This window comes from Pterocles gutturalis, unplaced genomic scaffold (genome assembly GCF_000699245.1).
Source record: "Pterocles gutturalis isolate BGI_N339 unplaced genomic scaffold, ASM69924v1 scaffold23170, whole genome shotgun sequence".
NCBI classification, from domain to species: Eukaryota; Metazoa; Chordata; class Aves; order Pterocliformes; family Pteroclidae; genus Pterocles; species Pterocles gutturalis.
Genome location: NW_010138935.1, coordinates 31,682 through 51,085, shown reverse-complemented (window position 1 = coordinate 51,085; position 19,404 = coordinate 31,682). Strand labels below are relative to the sequence as shown.

The 19,404-nt window shown below is 39.0% G+C and overlaps 1 protein-coding gene across 1 annotated transcript in view; it reads left to right on the top strand.

Annotated features, from left to right (window-relative positions):
* The first annotated feature begins 4,673 nt into the window (after positions 1 to 4,673).
* The window catches only part of SLC45A4 (solute carrier family 45, member 4), a 34,157-nt gene continuing 19,426 nt past the window's right edge, over positions 4,674 to 19,404 (top strand). Inside the window, exon 1 of the mRNA XM_010083200.1 lies at positions 4,674 to 5,265. Within this exon, the coding sequence (XP_010081502.1) occupies positions 5,022 to 5,265 (244 nt within the window). The 5' untranslated portion in view covers positions 4,674 to 5,021. The remainder of the gene's footprint in view (positions 5,266 to 19,404) is intronic.

Below are 19,404 nucleotides of genomic sequence, written 5' to 3'. Positions count from 1 at the left end.
TGATAGAGGCTTGTCAAGCCTGGAACATGTTGTTTTGTGCTTCACAAGACGTGCCTAGATGGAAGATATATAGTAAAAATATAACAGATAAGATTACAAGCAATTTGAGACACTTCTATAAAATCCTGCTTGCAGATTAGTTTTCAGAATATATTCATTTGCCTGTTGAAATATTAACTACTGCTTTAGAGGTTTTTGTCATTATTGCAATGTGGCCAATGGTGAAAGTAAAACATGTGCAATTAGGTTGAAGAAGAGCTAGTGTAATGAGTCCCCTCTTCTCATATATGCTTTGCAAGATCAGGAATATTTGTGTTTCTGAACTTCTCTTTATACCCAATCATGCCCAACATGAACCCCTTTCTATGGCTGAAATTCTTCATGATACTTAGTTTTTGCTAGTTATGAAAATGCCTTTTAAAATTTTATGGAAAATATAGTGAGAGTGCATGCCAGAGTAAGCGATGTAGTCTCAGCTTCCTGAGTTAAATGCTTTTTCATTTACCAGTTTACATTTTTACGTTATTTTGTTTAACTGCTGTGGCTGGATGGTCAGAAGGGTAAAGATGAAAGGGATGCTGTCTGTCTGACACTTTTTGCTACCGTGCCTGTTGACATCTGTTTGAGGAAGGGATGCCAGCTCTCTTAGTGTCTAGTCTGCTTGAATGACAGGTAAAAATGTAAGCCTAATTCATCACAAAAAAATAATCTGGCATGTTTCTTAGGTGGACTTGTCATGCAATGAAGCCTTTGAATCACATGAGTAAAAGGAATGTATTGGATATTACCATGGGTATTCAAAACTATTAAAATTTTTTTGTCATTAAGGTTTGATTTTACTAGCCAACAAACATGAAAAAAAATATGTGCTAGATGCAGGCATGGAAGCTTGCCATCTTTGGTATTTTCATCCAACTCCTCTTTAGATGACATTTACTTCAGGGTACTTTGCTGTATAAAAGCTTCTGTAACATTTACTTCCAGCAGGTAAATGAATTTGTCTCCCTTTTTGATAAAGAAGAATGCCACTATTCAAACTTGCCAAATTCCAAATGAACTTGGAAAAAACAGCAGCAGTATCTGGATTGGTCTAAAGTGAGTATGAACACAACCCAGCACGAAAGAACTGGAAAACCTTCCTGAGAGGCTCTTGTTGTTCTCTGGCTCTTGTATTAGACACGCACTTGGAGTCAGATAAAAGTGCTACAGGAAGACTAGCTCACCACAAAATTGGCATAATGGAACAGTAATTCTCTGTTCCTTTAGATAAAACCTGGCCATTGTACCTCTTGCTATTGCACTTGAATACTGTAACTGCTTTTTCTGGCATGTTTTTAAAATATACTGTTCTTATCTGTGTCAGTTATAGCTTCAAAGTCTATCTCCATCTATCATCCATTATTCTTGTCTCTTAAATTATCTGATCACTCCCCATCATCTTTCACTTCAAGAATAACTTCTTCAAGGGTCTCTTGTTCTAATGGGCTAAATCTCTGATATCCACTTTTGTCCTGCCTCTTTATCCTTTCCAGTGACAAATGTTCCCAGCCTGGTGTCATCCTGCTTGCATATGCAGGCTTCCCTGGTGCAACATGAAACATTCTGGTGTGATGAACTGCCTTCCTCTCCATGCCTCATTCTGCTACCCTGTTACTGTGTATTAAATGAGGTGTTTAGGAAAATGGAGTTAAATCCTTCAGACAGCGACAGGAGGGGAAATCAAGAAAATTCTAGAGACTTTAAAGCCATCTTGTACAGGAATATTATCCATGACCCTTCGTCTGTAATAAAACACACAGGTTGAGTGATTTCTGAATAATAAGAGCTGATATGTAAACTTTCAAATTCTACTGCATGTAATTTTGCCTGAGTCTGCCAGCAATTAAACATTTTATGACTAGTTTGTAATTAAAATAATTGCTCCTGTGCTGGAACCTGTAGTTTGTAGGTTTTACTCATCCAGAATTTGTGTTATGAAAAGTGGATGTGTGTTTTTTTAACATATGTGGTACTTAACTTCATATTTATGATAAAATAATAGCCTTTGAATGGTTGAGTTGAAACTTCAGACACTTAAGAGAACAGCATCCCTTCCCCTCCTGATGCAATTTCAACACTGTGATAACTACTGGAAGGAGGTAAATGAGCTGTGCTGCAGGCAGGAGCTTAGCAAATCCAAACTCTGATGGAAAGAAAAACCTTTACAGAAACAAGGAGCTTATGAAGAACTTGAATAAATACCTGTCTGCACCATAATTCAGTAATCCTAGGCAGTGCATCTCAGTTCCTACTGTTAACTCTGAGTGACAGGAGAAATTATTTTGTAATTTTTGTTCTGAGCTGTTTCATGCTTATAGATTAAAACTTAAGTTAAAACTTGGCTTATAGCACTTCTGTTCAGTAAGTTACTTTAACTTCTCTCATGTGAATTAAAGGCTTGAGTAGCTCAAAAGCAAATTTTAGAATTAAGTTGTTATTGAGGTGATCAGATTGCAGAACTCCAGTAATCTTGGAGGCTGTGAGGAGAAGAAGCCTAAACCAGAAAGGATGCTTTTGACTGGAAGAACAAAATACACTCAATAAACCCACTGGGGGTACAGCTGGAAGGAGAGTATCAGCACAAGAGTGTGTTCAAGATGATGTTCCCATGCTGCACTTGCACTAGAACAGTGTGTTGGGTCATGCTGAAACCAAGTTGCTGTTGTGATGTGCTTTAAACCCCAGACATGTCATCTTTTTCTTAAAGCTCATTTTTAGGTTTACCACTTAATGATCTGGTTTATGCTCTAGCCCACAAAGAGGGTTTTTTGCCACAAGTGAAGGGGCAGGGCACTGCAGCGTGGGGACTACTTAGGCCAGCTTTGCTGCCACAGCCAGCAGCTTGTGGAACCATACCCCCGAGGGGTTTTGGCCTGGGATGTGAGTTCAGTCATGCTGTGTGCATAGATGTTAATATGCACCCATTTAGTAAAAACACTATGTAATCTGACTTATTAAATGCTTTCTTTTTTCTTCAAAGTACTTAAACACAATTTGACTGACATGGTACAGTATGTACATAGAATCATAGAAGGGTTTGGGTTGGAAAGGACCTTAAAGATGATCGAGTTCCAACCCCCCTGCCATGGGCAGGGCCACCTTCCACTAGACCAGGCTGCTCAAAGCCTCATCCAGCCTGGCCTTGAACACCTCCAGGGATGGGGCATCCACAGCTTCTCTGGGCAACCTGTGCCAGTGCCTCACCACCCTCACAGTGAAAAATTTTTCCTAATATCCAATCTAAATCTATACCCTCTCAGCTTAAAACTGTTATGCCTCATCCTGTCACTACACCCTGATAGTTTCCCCATCTCTCCTGTAGCCCCCTTCAGGTACTGGAAGGCTGCTATTAGGTCTCCTCGGAGCCTTCTCTTCTCCAGGCTGAACAACCCCAACTCTTTCAGCCTGTCCTGGTATGGGAGGTGCTCCAGGCCTCTGACCATTTTTGTGGGTCTCCTCTGGAATTGCTCCAACAGGTCCATGCCTTTTTTTTATGCTGGGGGCCCCACATCTGAACACAGTACTCCAGGTGGGGTCTCACAAGAGCAGAGCAGAGGGGGAGAATCACCTCCTTCAACCTGCTGCTAATGCTTCTTTTGTTGCAGCCCAGGACACGGTTGGCTTTCTGGGCTGCAAGCGCACACTGCCGGCTCATGTTCAGCTTCTAATCAACCAACACCCCCAAGTCCTTCTCTTCAGGGCTGCTCTCTATCCATTCTCCACCCACCCAGCCTGTATTTGTGCTTGGGATTGCCTCCCCAGGACCTTGCACTTGGCCTTGTTGAACTTCATGAGGTTGGCATTGGCCCACCTCTCAAGCCTGTCCAGGTCCCTCTGTCTAAACATCTGTTTAGACTTTGTGGCACAAAGGAAGGGGAAATTCAGGAGAAGCTTGTCTTAGCTGGTTGGAATATATTTTAATTTTAAATGCATGGTGGAAGATATTGTACTGTTCTACTTTCATGGACTTCAGAAGGCTCATAGGATGTGGGAGTAAGATGCTCTTGTGTCCAGAAAGTTAAGATGGATGCATATGTTGTATGTATCTTCATTAGAATTTTAAATATTTAAATATCAACCCTTAAAGTTGTATTCCTAATGGCTTATTTTTGTTCCTGCTTGCTTGAGAAGTGTCTTCATTATCAGATGGTGTGATGGTTACTGCAAAGTAACTGGCAACTTCCAAAAATCTAAACAGAGATGTCTGTGTGGCCAGTGAGTAAATGGTAATTGATGAATCATCTTCCTGGCATAGTACTGGAATATCCTTTGCTGTTTCTGAAATGGAACCTGCATTAAATTTCCCGGAATTTGTTACTCTTGTACTCAGTGAGGATCTCGGACAGATACACTGATATATTCTTCTGTGGCTTTGTGTAGAACCACAAACTAGAGGAACTTATGAGTACAATTAAGCATCTTTTAAGTATGAGGAGTAATTGCATTTCAGTGGAAAGTCCGGGGTAGGAGTTAATGTGGAATGAAAGACCCTACACGGGCAAAGACAATGGAAAGTGTGAAGCAGGAAATAGGGTTTATGGTTAAGGAGGGGGGCACAATATCCTGAAAAATACTATTGAAATTTTTAAATGCTTGCTCTTTGTTGCAGATTAATCAGCCACTCGATGGGGATTAACAGTGGAGCACCTCTTTGTGTCGCCTTTCCACCTGTGTGTAGCAAGAATAACAACTTCAGCACTTCAATAATAATTATGAAACTGGTATTAACTGAATGGCAATTATGGATTTTTAACTCTAATTCACAGTAAACCAGCAAGCCATATGTTGAAATTCCTACCAAATACCTTTTTGTTGTTCATGTCTCATATCTATACAAGAAGTCGCAAGATACCTGTTTGTACAAGAGGAATATAAGCATTACTTGCCTGAGGAACAGAAGCTGAAAGAGAAGGCACCCTAACTTGTTTGTGGAGTTATGGTAGTATTATTTATATAGATATAACAAATATATATATATTTTTATGGTAATGAAAATGGCTCCCCAGAATGCTGACTCAGAATCTATGCAAGTTCAAGATCTACCTGTGGCACAGCTTCAGAAACCAGAAAACAAGGAGAATGAAAGTCGAGACGAGACCATTAGCGAAGGATCCATAGACCGGATACCAGTACGCCTGTGGGTGATGCATGGTGCAGTAATGTTTGGCAGGGAATTTTGTTATGCCATGGAGACAGCTTTGGTAACACCTGTATTGTTACAAATCGGTAAGTAATTTTCATCTGTTAATTGAAACATTATCTTTTTGCATTGATTGAAGTCAGAGGAAGAGGGAAGTGGGATCTGCCAACTGAAAATACACAAGATAAAAAGGATTTTGTTTTGCTACTGGCTGTGGCACAGATTCGATTTCAAAAAAGGATTTCACTATGCATTAATCTTCTGTCTAATATAGCTTCCCTCTAAAAATGTTAACCTGATTGGAGTTTTGAGTTCCCATATAAAATGAGCAACCTCAAAAGCTTCTAAAATTCTGTATTAATGGTGTCCTAGAAACTGGAAACATTAGACTATAAAGGATTTCAGTTCATCTTTTTTCTTCTGTGGAGAAATGTTTCAGGTTAAGTACTTTAGAATAAACAGTTTGATAAATTCCGTTTTCCAATACTAGTGAAATATTGCATTTATTTCAGACCACTGAGTCTTATTTTATTTGATTAATCATTCCAGTTTATAACATGAATATGTACAAATAAACCATGATACCGATAGCTTTAGATATTAAAGGGGGTAATGGGGATTAGAATGGGAGTAGACAGTGTTAAATTTCATGGTGAGTACTGTAATTAGGTTTCCAATAAGCTGCTTATGGTAACTAATGGTATTATTTGTCAAATCCAGAAAATAATGTTCTCTATCAGATCAGAAAATATTACGTGTAACCAAATGGGAGTACAGGACTGAGTGTACTTCCTTGAGTGAATAAAGCCCTGATGTGTGTACTGTATCATTGTATATATAATGTGTCTATTATATGTTTGCAAATGTTTGCTTTGTCTTATGCACATGTAGTTGTATCTTAAAGCATGCGCAGCTGTGGCCAAACAGAAGCACTCAACCAGCTTTCTAAAGTAATGTTCATTGAATACCATCTACATCATTGTTTAAAAATTTAAAGGTTAATGTTTCAAATGAAACATCTGTATTTTTATATTTGATATGACAAAAGTGCATATGAAATTGAACTTGAGCATGCGATGTGCAAATTCTTTTGCACAGTCTTCTTGCAGGTGAAAATGTGTTTTCATTTGAAATTACTGGTTGGTTCATTTTAAACCAACAGAAGGGTCAATAATCACTGCAATCAGTGCCATAAGATGTGCTGATGGGTTATGCCTTTTCCTGAAAATTTTCCTTTTCAGAGCTCATAAAATGTTCTTTTTTGGTCTATTTATTACATAGCTAAAATAGATTAAGTGTTCCCCAAATAGGAGCTTTCTGATCAACCTGACTTGCTGAATAAAACACATGCAGCTTCATCTAGGAATGCTTATAATCTCCATAACTTGTTTTGAGGTTTTGTCTTTTGGGTAAGTTGAGATTTAAGTAATTTGTACTAACAGCATTGATTCAATTACTGTCTACCATGAATGCAAAATACTTGTATCCTGCTTTGTCTGGAGAAGACCCCCAGTTTTTAAGTGACCTGTACTTCTTTTGTTCACTTTGTTGTTTGTGCTGGCACTTGAATGTTTAAAATGCGTAGCTGGCTAAGCTAACTTCACCTTACCATAGAGTAAGGTCAGACAGTATAAATAAGCCATCTTCCTAGCCTAGTAGTTTACATTTCTTTAGTGATCTCTTCTAGCAGATCTCTGTGCTCCAGATAATTGAAAAATCTCTTCCCTTCCTTCCTTAACCTCAATCAAAATAACACTGGGATTTGGGGGAAGGGAAGAAAAGAGCTCTTGCTTCTAGAGAAGCTGGCAAAGCAACAAAGTGATGCAAAAAGTTGTGGGGATGCAATGATATTCCATGCTGTAGAGATAAGGAATTGAGGTAGCTGGTTACAAATGTTAGCACTTTGGGAGCTAATTGAAATCTTCCGTGCACTGGCTCATGTTCCCTCAGCAGGGGAATAAACAATGTTGGATTCACTGAAGGGTTAAGTTATTCATGAGTGACTTATCTAGCCTGTTTGGTAATTACCTCTTACATGGTTCTGTTTACCTTTATCAAACTTGACATCTGTCTGCCTGAAGGTGAGCTATATTTATTCCTCACTGGAGTGGATAGCATATAGCTGTCTAACTGCTGTAACGTTCCCTTTGTTTCTTGTTTTGGTAAAAGCGACATTCAGTTGTTTTCTGTGAGATTAAGTTGGCTCAAGAAACTATTTTTGAGAAGTGTGGTGACTCAACCAACTAACTTTGCTTATAATAAATTGAAGAACCAGCAGCCTTTTGGGTATGCAAAAAAGACCCTTCCTTGTAGATGTATGTTGAATACTAAAACTTTATGGTGTGTGCTTGTGTTCTGTATCTCAGAAAACTCTGGTCACTTAAATCATATGAGATTCTTACCTGATGTCACCATTAAAACCTTAGGCATGTTAGTATGATGTTCCACGCCTTCTGCTTGCAGGTATTTGACTCTCCAAGCTGTCTGTGTCACCAGGGTCAGAGGTGTAGTTATGATTTGATAGATCAACCTGTCCTACTTGTTCTGCGAGCCATGAGATTTTGCCAGCTAAAGGAGAGAGTCCTTTGGATAGTCCCTTTCTAATTTGAGTTGAGTTCTCGATGTGTTTAAATTTCATCAAGTTTTGAGTTCTTAACAGAGGAAATAAAGGCAGCAATGAGAGCTGCTTGGATCAATGGATACTTTGAGTTGGAAAGGTCTGGAAGTGCATGAGTTGCCATACCCTGCTGAAATAAGTTGTAATTTGTTACTTTAATTGTTGTCTTTATTGCTCTGCTTGGATTGATGTTGCATTGCCTTGTCAGAAATGCTACTACAAATTGGTAACAGCCTTGCAGTCATAACTGGGATTTAGTAGTTTAGCAACAAGAACAAGCCAAATATCTTACATGTTGTTTTTTATTCTAACTTGTCATTGATTTCTTGATATCTGCTGCTTAAGATTAAAAACAAAGCAGCTAACTTCTTTAGAAGAATTCAGAGAATATAAAAATGACAATATGAAAGGCTGACTCCAGATCAAAGTATGTTAATTGGCACTTGCACAAGTTTTGATCTCTAGAAATCTTCATTAAACTTCTTTAGAGACCCATTCAATCAGCTGTTCCTCCCAGCTAGTGTTAAAACCTTACTAGAAAATAAACTGTCAGCACCTTCAGCACTCTAGGCTTCATAAATCCAAGGTTTTTGAGAAACAGTGATTTCGTGTTACTCTTAAGCATGTTCTGTGCCATAAGACTCCTGTTTGCTTCCCCTGGCACATTTCAGCCATGCATTATGAACTCCATAGGAGCAGGATGAGGCCTTTTTTCTTCTGAAACATCTTGTACTTAAGGCTCCTTATCTGTGAGAGGGAATTTAAATCCCTACTGTTTCTAAAAGACAGTGTATTTTCTTCTGTCATTAAACTTGTCTTCTAAGGATTAAATTATAGAATCATAGAATGGTTTGGGTTGGAAGGGACCTTAAAGATCAGGTTCCACCCCCCTGCCATGGGCAGGGACACCTCCCACTAGCCCAGGTTGCTCAAAGCCTCATCCAGCCTGGCCTTGAACACCTCCAGGGATGGGGCATCCACAGCTTCTCTGGGCAACCTGTGCCAGTGCCTCACCACCCTCACAGGAAAAAATTCTTTCTTAGTATCTAAATCTCCCCTCTTTCAGATTAAAATCATTACCCCTCATCCTGTCACTACACCCCCTGATGCAGAGTGCCTCCCCATCTTTCCTGTAGCCCCCTTTAAGTACTGGAAGGCTGCTCTGAGGGTCTCCCTGGAGCCTTTTCCAGGCTGAACAACCCCAACTCTCTCAGCCTGTCCTCTTATGGGAGGTGCTCTCTAGATCTACTTCCAGTTCATAAGAGTTCATGGAAAATTTGGATACACTTGAGAAATTATTTTGCAAGGGATTTTGAGTTGATAAAAGTGAGGAAAAACTAATAACTGTTCTGGTCTAAACTTAGAGAAACTCTACGCTTTTAAAGAAACTTGTGCAATGGAATTGGAATACATGGCTTTTGTTAACAACACCATTAAAAAGTAACATGATTTGGTAATTTCTTTCAGATTATTTCAGTTGAATTCAAGCACAATTTGGGTTGTAATGCAACCAGTAGATCCATTTCAGTTCTAAAAGGTGAGAGCCATGTGCCCATTTCATTAGGACTGCAGAAGAAAAAAAAAAATCTGTATGGTGTGACTTGAGGTGGCTGCTGCTTTCAGCATGAAAAACTTGCTGTCTGCCTAAGTGTTGTGGTAGCTGTAAACATGAAGTTTCCCGTTTTACATTTAATATGATAAAAGCTTTTCCAAGCCTTTAGTATTGCTTCAAAGGCTCTTTCCAATCCTATTGATTGAGTGTTTTATGAATAGTTAATAGGCACAGAAGTGACTGTCAGCACTAGAACTGTTTATCATTCCCCTGCGTAAATTAAATATATTACAGTAGTACTTTTAAACAGTGACTACGTACATAAGGAAAGACATGAACAGTTTGTGTGCTGCTTTCCTTTGTCACTTAAATTTAGGGATGTTTCTCTAGTACTGTACAGGAATAGCCTTCATTTGTACCTATTTCATATGAGTGCTTATCTGTGATACCATTGCTTTGTTTTGCTGTGAGTTAATGGGTTGTTGTAGTCAATGTTAGCTAGTCTAGCATTTAAATATTCAAGCTGGTTATTTTAAACTTAACCCTGAGTATGGTGTTCTCTTTAGGCAATAACACTAAGGAACAGCATTTCTGGAAATGGTATTTCAGTGCTGATTAATAGATTGTAATAAAAAGAAAGTCTGAGCAGGGCAGAGCAGAAAATCCTAGGTGGTTTTTTGTTTAGAAAAGTATTTTCCTCATATGCTTTCAAATCAGCAAAATATTGTAGTTACTCATATCTCATATGAGACAAGATGTTTCCTAATCTCTCATACATGTAGAAAAGCTGTTCAGAGGTTTGGGCTCTTTCTGTTTTTCTTCTTCAGATATTAGGACTGAATGGCTTATCTAAAATTAAAAATTCTTCTAGCCTAAAGCTTAGCAGACCATGTTTGAAATCTATTTGGTGTGAAATTGCCAGTATGGAAAAAGCAATAATTCAAACTGCTGATTGTGAGAAATCTCAAAGTGGTAGATGAGAAGTCATTATCCTGAAGAGATTTAATATTATGGAGTGAACTTTTAGTATAAAGTAATGAATCTCCCCATTGAAATTTAGTATTGATGCCTGTCTGAGAAGAATGCATGTAGGTAAAGAAGATATTACGGAGATTTATTTAGACACCAAGAATAAAATGTTACAGATAAGTTAGCTTTTGGGTATGTTTCTTCAAAGGAATTAAGGCATCAATTGCTGACTCAGTTCAATGTGCAAGGGGTTAGTCTTCCTTAGGCTAAGCCTGAGATTTTAGAGGAAGTCTAAAAAACCTTGAAGATCTGGTGGGTGAGAGAGGAACAAAAGGAATGGATGAGCTTTCAGAGGGTGCCTATAATTCAAGTGAAGAAAGGCTGACTGTCTGGAAAAACCTCTTGCAAATGGAAGAAGCTCTTCAATGCAAAGCAGCACTCTCTCTTTATTTCAGCTCAGCTCAAGTAGTGGAGCTTATTCCTCATCTCTGCCAGAGGTTACGTCTATATTAAGGTTATATGTTTATAACTGTCTTTCCACAAACTGCATCTTGCCACTTGAGCTCTACCCTATCGTGCTTTGTCTTACCAGGAAGAAACTGCAGTTGCTGTAACCTGCTTTTTGACCGAGTTCAATTCCTGTACAAACCAGATGGATCTGGGCTCCCAGGCGTAGCTGCATTTGGTCCTGAGTGAACTGCAGGGTCTGAATTCCTCCTTGGAAGAATTAATGGCTTGAGAGCTGACCTGTCACAAGAGGGGACTGTAGCACGGCTGACCTAAGGCCAAGAACTGAATTTACAGTGGATGCAGAAAACCTAGAATAGTAGTCACTTATTTAATTAAGTTTTTCAGCTTTGTTAGCTTTGAAGTTAGTCTTCAAGATCATGTGAAGCTTGTATTCAGATCTCAAGTGGTGGAATGTATAAAACTGCAAATATTGTGCCTGAGGTACATGTTAATTGCCCTATAAAGCTTCTCCACCCATCATTTTTTACTTATTGACTAATTTTATGGCCATGAAGGGGTTGTGTAAGACTTAATTTTACTATACATTTTTTAACCAGCAAGCAAGTCAGTAAGGCTTTGCTTATCATATATCGCTATTCTCTTACATAAAATATTTTTGACTTGAAATCAACAGTAGCATGATTTTTGAACACATGTAGTCCTTAGTGGAAGGTTTAGTTATGGGTACATTTAAGGCACCTTCAAAAGAAGGGTGCTATGCAACTCTCCAAGATTTTTAATCTTGGGGGCAGCGGGAGCACATGCTTTATTTTCGTATCAAGGCAAATGTCACACAGTCTGGCAGTTGTGCATTAACTGTTACTTACAGAGCTTTTTTTATATTGATGTTCTGTTTTCCTTTAAGTAACACTGAATCTCTTAGAGGCGCAACTGATAACACATGGCAGATTTTCAGCTGGGGTAATGTGAGGATTTATGTGGGCTTTTAGGATTGTGTGGACTGCATGACTTTAGATGAACAGCCTTACTAGGAGAAGGAAGTGAAGGGTGAAGGAATTTGGAGGCATCTCCCATAGCATGAAATATGGCCTGGTGGAAGTTGTCCCTGCCCATGGCAAGAGGGTTGGAACTATATGATCTCTAAGGTCCTTTCCAGCCCAAATTATTCTATGATTCTATGCTTCCGATTATTTAGCAGTAGGTAACTTTTTGTTCCCTTTTTTTTGGTTGAGTAAGGTCTGCCAAAGAAGCTGCTTCTAAAATGTCTCATACTTGCTCTGCTGTTTTCTCCCAAATCTTCACCAAAAGTCCTTGATCTTTTAGTTGGGTGTTGTGGGAATGTTAATACTTTTTTGCCTTAGCATAAAGAGTGTTCACAGTCAAATTTGTGTGTCAGAACATTTCTTTGACTCCTCAGAAGTTTTCCTTTAGAGAGCTTGTGTGATCTGAGGTCAGTGCAAGTGACTTTATGACACACAAACACCAACAGGCCTGAGAACTGTGGACTGATAGCAAATGCACGCTGCAAGACAAAGCAAACTGTAAAAATGCAGACTGTCAGCTCTTGGATAAGGATGGAGCTTTAAAAATGATTTTTAGTTTTTTCATCCTGTTTTTCAAATCCATTTTTTTCTGCGGTGATAGACATTTTAGTCTGATTTGTGGAAAGAGCTTGAGGCCTCCAAAAATAATCACTCCCTAAGAAGGAAATGGACATCTGTCCTTACACAGATGCTTCTTTCTACCAGTAAGTCTTTCTTGTCCAGCATGCTGCCTCCTTGTTATCTTGACTAGCCAAGGTTTAAGAGAGGCTAAATTTTTTTGAATGACTTAGGAGTACTTTGACATCTGTGTTCCCCTTCTTTCCCAAAATCTCTCCTCTTGTTCCAAGGAGATGTAGTAGTAAAGCAGCAGAAATAAGGACCAGTTAATAATGCTGCTACAGGTTAGTGGTGAACTGGCTATAGGACTATATTAAATTATAAACACACTTTTTGTTTTCAATTTGCATATCAGCCAATAGCTTTAAAATTTTCTTTCAGTCTATTGTAAATGTGCCTTTTTTAATTTCTTTTACAGTGGGTCACTGAATTTTCTTGCAGTTCTTCCCTCCCACACATATTGGATCCATCTTCTTGCTATAGCCAAGACAAGCCTATAGGTTTTTTCTGCTTTCAGAGGCAGCTCTGGAGTAGAAAGGGGCATGTATAGGACTTGAGGAACTGCAGAATCCCTGTATTGTTCCTTTACTAAGGTTTCTTGTAGGTATCATGGAAAGGAAGGGAGAAGTAGGGGAGAAGACTGTGGCCTCCTAAAAATGTGCTAAAATCGAGTGGCTTTAAACATGCACCTTCATGCAACCTCTTTTCCTAGCCTAAACCCTTCCTCTTAATCTGCTTTCCACCCACATATCTTCTCAGCCAAATTTACAAAGCCCAAATCTTTTTATGCTTCTATTTAAGCACCCTCTAGGGGAGCAAGATGTCAGGTGAACCTGTGAATGCATGTGCATGCACAACAGCCATCTGAGTTTCAGGTTTCTGTTCAGAATTTGAGTCTGACCCTCACCTATGCCTGAGAGGTAATTTTGCCACAGTGATAACAGATGAAACATGATAGTGCTTCCATGCTCTGTTTTTTACAAAGTAATTGCCACCAGGGCACTTTTCCAGCAGCCAATTGCCTGTTCTTTACTGTAAGAAGAAACCTTTCAGCTCTTTGGATGGTGTTCTGGTGACAGAGGCTGGCAGATGCAGAACTGAGATTTGGGAACCCAGCTTTTGAAACTTGCATCACCAAGACTCAAATCAATGTTTTTTCTATTGAACATAGATTGTGAAACAGGTTATGAAATGGGAATGGCTGAGAGCTCCTTAATGAACAGGAGTCTTACTTTTCAAGGAAATAAAATTAAGGCCACTTTTGAAATTAAAAGAATGTCAACAGGCTATTGCCAAATCACGTAATGATTTAATAAAGCTTGCTTCAAGAGGATTGTCAAAGCTGCAGCCCCTTGAGCTCTGTTCTCCTCTGAGTCTCCTACGTGCTTGTTGCAACAGTATTTCTGTTGTGATGCGCTCTCTGGGACTCTATTTTAAATCATCCTCTTTCAACCAAACAACAGTTGAAAAGGTTTCAGATATGCTTCCTGCAGGCTATTTTGAAGGAGATTATTGGAAAACTTTTGAGCTGCTGATTCAGTTTGATAAAATTGAATGGAAGTCCATTTAACTGAACAGGGGGGAAAGCAGGTCATAGATTTTATTTACATTGGTTTGGATAAATCCCCAATAGCTCATGTCATTCCATAAACCTATTCTTCTCTGAAGTCTGGGGTAACAGTGGGTACAAAGAAGCACAGATGCAAATTTTTCCATAAATAGATAAACCCAGCAATATACTGTATTATCATTTGGTGATCTTCAGTTGGAGCTTCATGGTGGCTTTTTTTTGTAGTGTAATACATGCAGAGCACAAACTGTATATGTCCTGGTTTTTTACAGAAATAAATTGGATTTTAAAAGGGTTTCATCAGACAAGCAAGGATAACTTGCCCACAATCAGAATGACCTGAAAGTATAAACTCCACAAAGAGTAGGATGAGGAGGTGGCAAAGGGAAAGGAAAGACTTGTAGCTGGGGGCAGTGATGGGCAGGTAGTAGCCGGCAAGAGCACTGAAGTATTTCTCAGGCACTGTTAGACCTGGTAAGTGTTTCTACTTGTTTTGAAACTCAGATATTCAAGTCCTTTTATTGTCACTCATTCGGGGAAAAACCTGTAATCCACATTCCTGGTGCTGGGGAGGATGTCTAGCAAATGAAGTTTCTTGCAGTCTCTGTCTTTAGAAACTGTTCCACATTGTGTAAAATAGCATAAAAGTTCATGAAAGCAGGTCTTCTAAATAACTTTGCTGTCACTGCAGCATCTGTCTCAGCTGTCCCCATTTATACTGAATCCCTTCATAAAGTAGGTGCTTTGTGAAGTTGTTTCAACCTTTAAATGCCCCATGTCCATATGATGTTCTGAAAAGTAAAGATTTCGATGCAAATACCTTCTTGGGATTGGGTAAATGGAAGGATTTGATTCTGAGTTTGTTGTAACTTGGGAGTGGTGACAGCTGTGTTACACTGCTCTACAGCAAAGTTAGATGCCATCTCACTGGGCTGTGAGGGATGCTCTGTGTGAGGACAGAGCTGATGTTTTGGATGGATGTAGGTACCAGGCAGCTGGAACCACTCAGACACTCCTGCATGTGACCCCACCACCATTTCCCATAGCAGCTGGAGGGAGACTTCAGAGAAATTCAGATGAGCTTAAATTTTGGAGGTAGAGCAGCTGAATGACAGTATTGCCAACTTAATCATCTACCTCTAGATTACTTAGCTTCACTAAAATGCTTTTTACATAGTAAACTTTCTGCAAATAGCGACTGAATTACATGGAAACCGTAACTGGCCATAAAGTAGTGTCAGAGCAAGCCTACTTTTCCCCACACAGAAGTGTTGATACAGAGAACAGTGAATAGAATGGATCAGTCCCTACAGTGGTCTGGTTCTGTCCTCAGTATCGGTTTTGTCTTTGGCAAGTGTCCCACCATGAGGCAGTGCAATCTCTTTTAATATGCTGACAAATTTTGCATAGCTTCTGTTCAGATCATCTTAACATTGAATTTCTATCCTCCTTTAGATCCAAATTTATGTTCTCTGGCTCAAGTGATAAACTGAGCTGGATCATTTTCTGTGTTCTCATGTATAGACTGTTTAAAAACATGAATTTCCTCCTTTTATCTGCTCTGGAAACAATGGTCTTTCAATAATTCAGTCTATCAGAATTGAGCTGCCTGCCAGGATAACTTGCAAATTCCAAAAATATCCTTCTGGCTTTGTGAGCTTTTGATCTGGAGGTGTTTAATCCCTTTTACAAATGTTATATCTGGCCACTTCTGGAAATTAAAACATTTATTTGGAATTTCTTTGGAGAATGGAGATCAAGTTCACACACTTCAGAGTTCATGTAGGTGGCAGGAAAATTAATATTAAATTACATAGTCTAAAATTAGGATTAAACTTTGACACTCTAGGAGAAATCTTCACAAGTCTAAACTCAACAGAATGCCTTGAGGATTCAGACAAATGATTGTTTACCCGGGTAGGTTGGTTGTAGTGGATATGGTTGCAGCATTCACTGTGTTTTCCTTGCCTGATTTGGAAAGTCAGGCGTAGTGTCTTACCAAGCCAGACATTTTCTGGCAAGGATGAGTCATTACAGGCATACCTGCTGTCTTACATGGACTACATCAGGTGACTTAAAAGTGATTGTTTATCATACACTCATGCAAATTAGACAATTTATGTAGCGATGGGATGCCACTGCAGCCTCGGAAACATCTGATCTGGTGTTTTGTTCCAAGCCACAACAGAAATAAAGAACAGACTGTCCTCTGCTGCTTCTTTTTCTCCTTGAGTCATTCTGTAAAACTTTACAAAAATAGGTTTCTGGTTGCTAGACTCAGTGTCAGTTTATCACCTCTGTAGTGATTCTGCACTATATCTGCCTCTTTAGAAAAACTGCTTATTCAAAGGGTTGGTTTGTTGTTTTGTTTTTTTTTACTAGGGGATATATTCCCAATATCAATGCTTTTGCAACATAAATCGAATGATGCTTGCTTTATACTGACTTTAAATGAAAGCAAAAGTAAGCTTTGTCATTTCTCTGAAATGAAAAATAACATTTTTTCTTTCATTTTGGTTCAACAAATAGCAGTATGCAAGAAACACAGTTTACAAACCTGAACTGAATCGCATCTCAGAGGTCATTGCTCATGACCTGTGGCAAGGAGCAATGTTGACACCCCTTCTGTAGTGACTTTTTTGGGTCCCCCCAGATGCAGACACCCTTTATAACAGTGGAGAAGTTGAGGAAGTCCATGGGCAAGCTTTCAGGGTGTTTGGGGATGGAATAAGAAAATAAGATAATGTAATCAGCTAAAAAGCTGAGGGTGGTTCCTTCTCTGTAATTTAATTAAGGAGCAGTCTTACCAAGTGCTCTGTCCTTCTCTGAGGCAGTCAAAGTCATGGGTCATAAATCCTGTGCCAGGGACTGCATTGGTTTTGATAGCAGTCAGTGTGTGCAAGAGGTTATGGAAATAAATGAAGGGGAAGGTTATTTTTCTGCACTATGGATTCCTAACCCATTGATGTGGCAAACGTGTTTAAGTTTTCAAATATTTTTAAGCTGTAGCCTTCAGGGGAGGGGTTTGCTACAACTTTCTCTTAGTCATGAAAGGATTGCCAAATTCAATCTTGAGAATTACTTAGGTTTCAATCTTAAGAACTATTTAGGTTTCCTTTGTTGGATGACTGAATCATGCTGTGTTGCTGATTACACCTGTAGCTCATAACTTGTTCCATTCTTTTATAAGTTCAAATGACAAAAAAGGTTACAAGCAGAGTGATGTAAAGTAAAACTGCTTTTCATAATTTGATAAAAATACTTGTCTGATTGCTTGTAAAAGAGTTACGTTCTGTTTTGTCCCCCTTAGGGCGTAATTCTCATAATTTGCACATTTGGAAAGGAAATGTTTGCTGTCTTATTTGCTGGTGTGCTCTGTTTAACTTCAGATGTTACTGGTAAATTTAACCTTCCATGCATAGCCTCACTGATGGTGAAACATAACATGTGCATGTAAAGATTGCATATAAGAGTCTGTGGTAACAAGTCTTTTTCATCTTGTGTGATTACATTTTATTTCAAACTATCAATTCGAGTTTAGTGCAAAATGACTCCATGAAATCTTATTATTATTCAGAAATCCAAGTTATAATTTTTTAACAGCTCAATAAGGGCAGAGGAGCCAGTCCTCCAGGATGCAATAACTATTTGGAGTGCTGCCTGAGACTTGGGGGTTAAGTTCTGTCCTAGTTACTAAAATTTCCTGTGTGCGCAACTTTGTAGGATGACCCTGCAAACTCAAAGTAACTAAGATTGAGATTTTAATTTAGCTTTAGTTTAGAAGATTTTTGTACAAAAGCAGCTCTGCTTTTAAATCTCTCCAGTGCACGTGGGGAATGTGTTTCACGTAAGCTACTGTTCAAGCCAAAACATACGAGTTTATAGAAGAAGGTGGGTAGGAAAGTTTGCAAGGTTGAGGCAGGCTACATAAACACCAACAACGTCTTTTTAATCAGCCCCCATAATTTCATCTGAGAGGATGGGTTGGGGGGGGAAACGCTCAGCTGATTAAAATTCTCTGTATGATAGTCCTGTTACCAGCATTCGTGTGTCTAGAGATAGTTAAAACAACTGCTGAACTGCAGGGTTTTTCCTGGAGCAATGGTCTGCATTAAAAACCATCCTGCAAATGACAGCCTGCAGTTCATTTGGTGAAGCAAATCGGAAAAGCACTAATAGGATTTATGTTTCACTTGATACAGCCACATGAGGAATTAACCTCAATAAAGGCAGCTGCACAGAGGAATGCAGTTTCTCTTTAGGAGCTTAGTATGGGTTATTTTTAAAATTCCTCCTTTTTTTGTGTGTACAATGAATAATGAGAAGAATCAGTACATTTATGTATAATTCAGCAACACTTTTAAAATAGCAAATAATTTAAAAGTGAATGCAGTGTTACTGTTCTTTGCTGACTTATAGCTGGTAGGGCTTCCCAGTAGTGGCAAAAAATGATCGCAGACAGAGTGTTTATTCCTATCATAAACAAACCTATAGTCCTAAAGACCTTAGAAAGGCCAGGAGGTTGGTTTGCAATGTAATAACAATTAACAATACACTTTTTGTAAGCCAGTGGTGGGAATGGAGGCTTTTTGGGAGGCTTTGTGTATGGAAAAGGAGTAAAGTGCTTGAATGGCCGCCTAAGGAGTGTGTAGGTAGGATCAGGTCTGCTTTTTTCCCGCTTTGAATAGTTTGGGCATTTCTATCTGGGAAAATAGCTTTTAGAATATGAAGTTTATATGAGGTACTTATAATGTATGTTAGGTATTATATTTTGATTTAGAGATCAACTGTCTGGTCAGTAAGCCCCAGGAAGATGAAGTTTCTCAGATGATATCTGCAGGGGAACATGGGACAAAAACATTTTCTTGATTCACTGCTTTCACGTTGTCAAGCCTAAAAATCAGGGGAGAAGAGGCTGATTTTTATCAATTTTACTCTGCCGTACGCTTACTGTATTTTCTAATAGCTGCAACTTGAGGCTGGAAACAAACTGTGTTCTTTGCTGCTTGCAATTCAAGGGCGCGAATGTTGTGCTGACCACTCTGCCTGGCTGCCTGCTCAACAAAAAAAAAAAAAAACTTTTTTGGCTACCTTTAAGTCTGTTTGCCTTCCTTTTTCAAGTTCTGTTCCTGGATACAGAGACCAGATGCCATGCAGGGCTAAGTATGTGCCAGTCATTTGTCTGGTGATGTTGACCGGACCCTTTATGAGGTTGGTGGGGTAGAATAGACACAACAGGAGTAAACTTCTGCTGCAGTGAATGGGGGTTTAATATCTAGGTGATGCCTTCTAGCCCAGTGTTTCCTTTGCTAGAATTGTATTTTGAAAGTCTTAACTCTGAGGGAGTCTCATAAAATTGGGGATGTACCAGCAAAGCTCTTCATA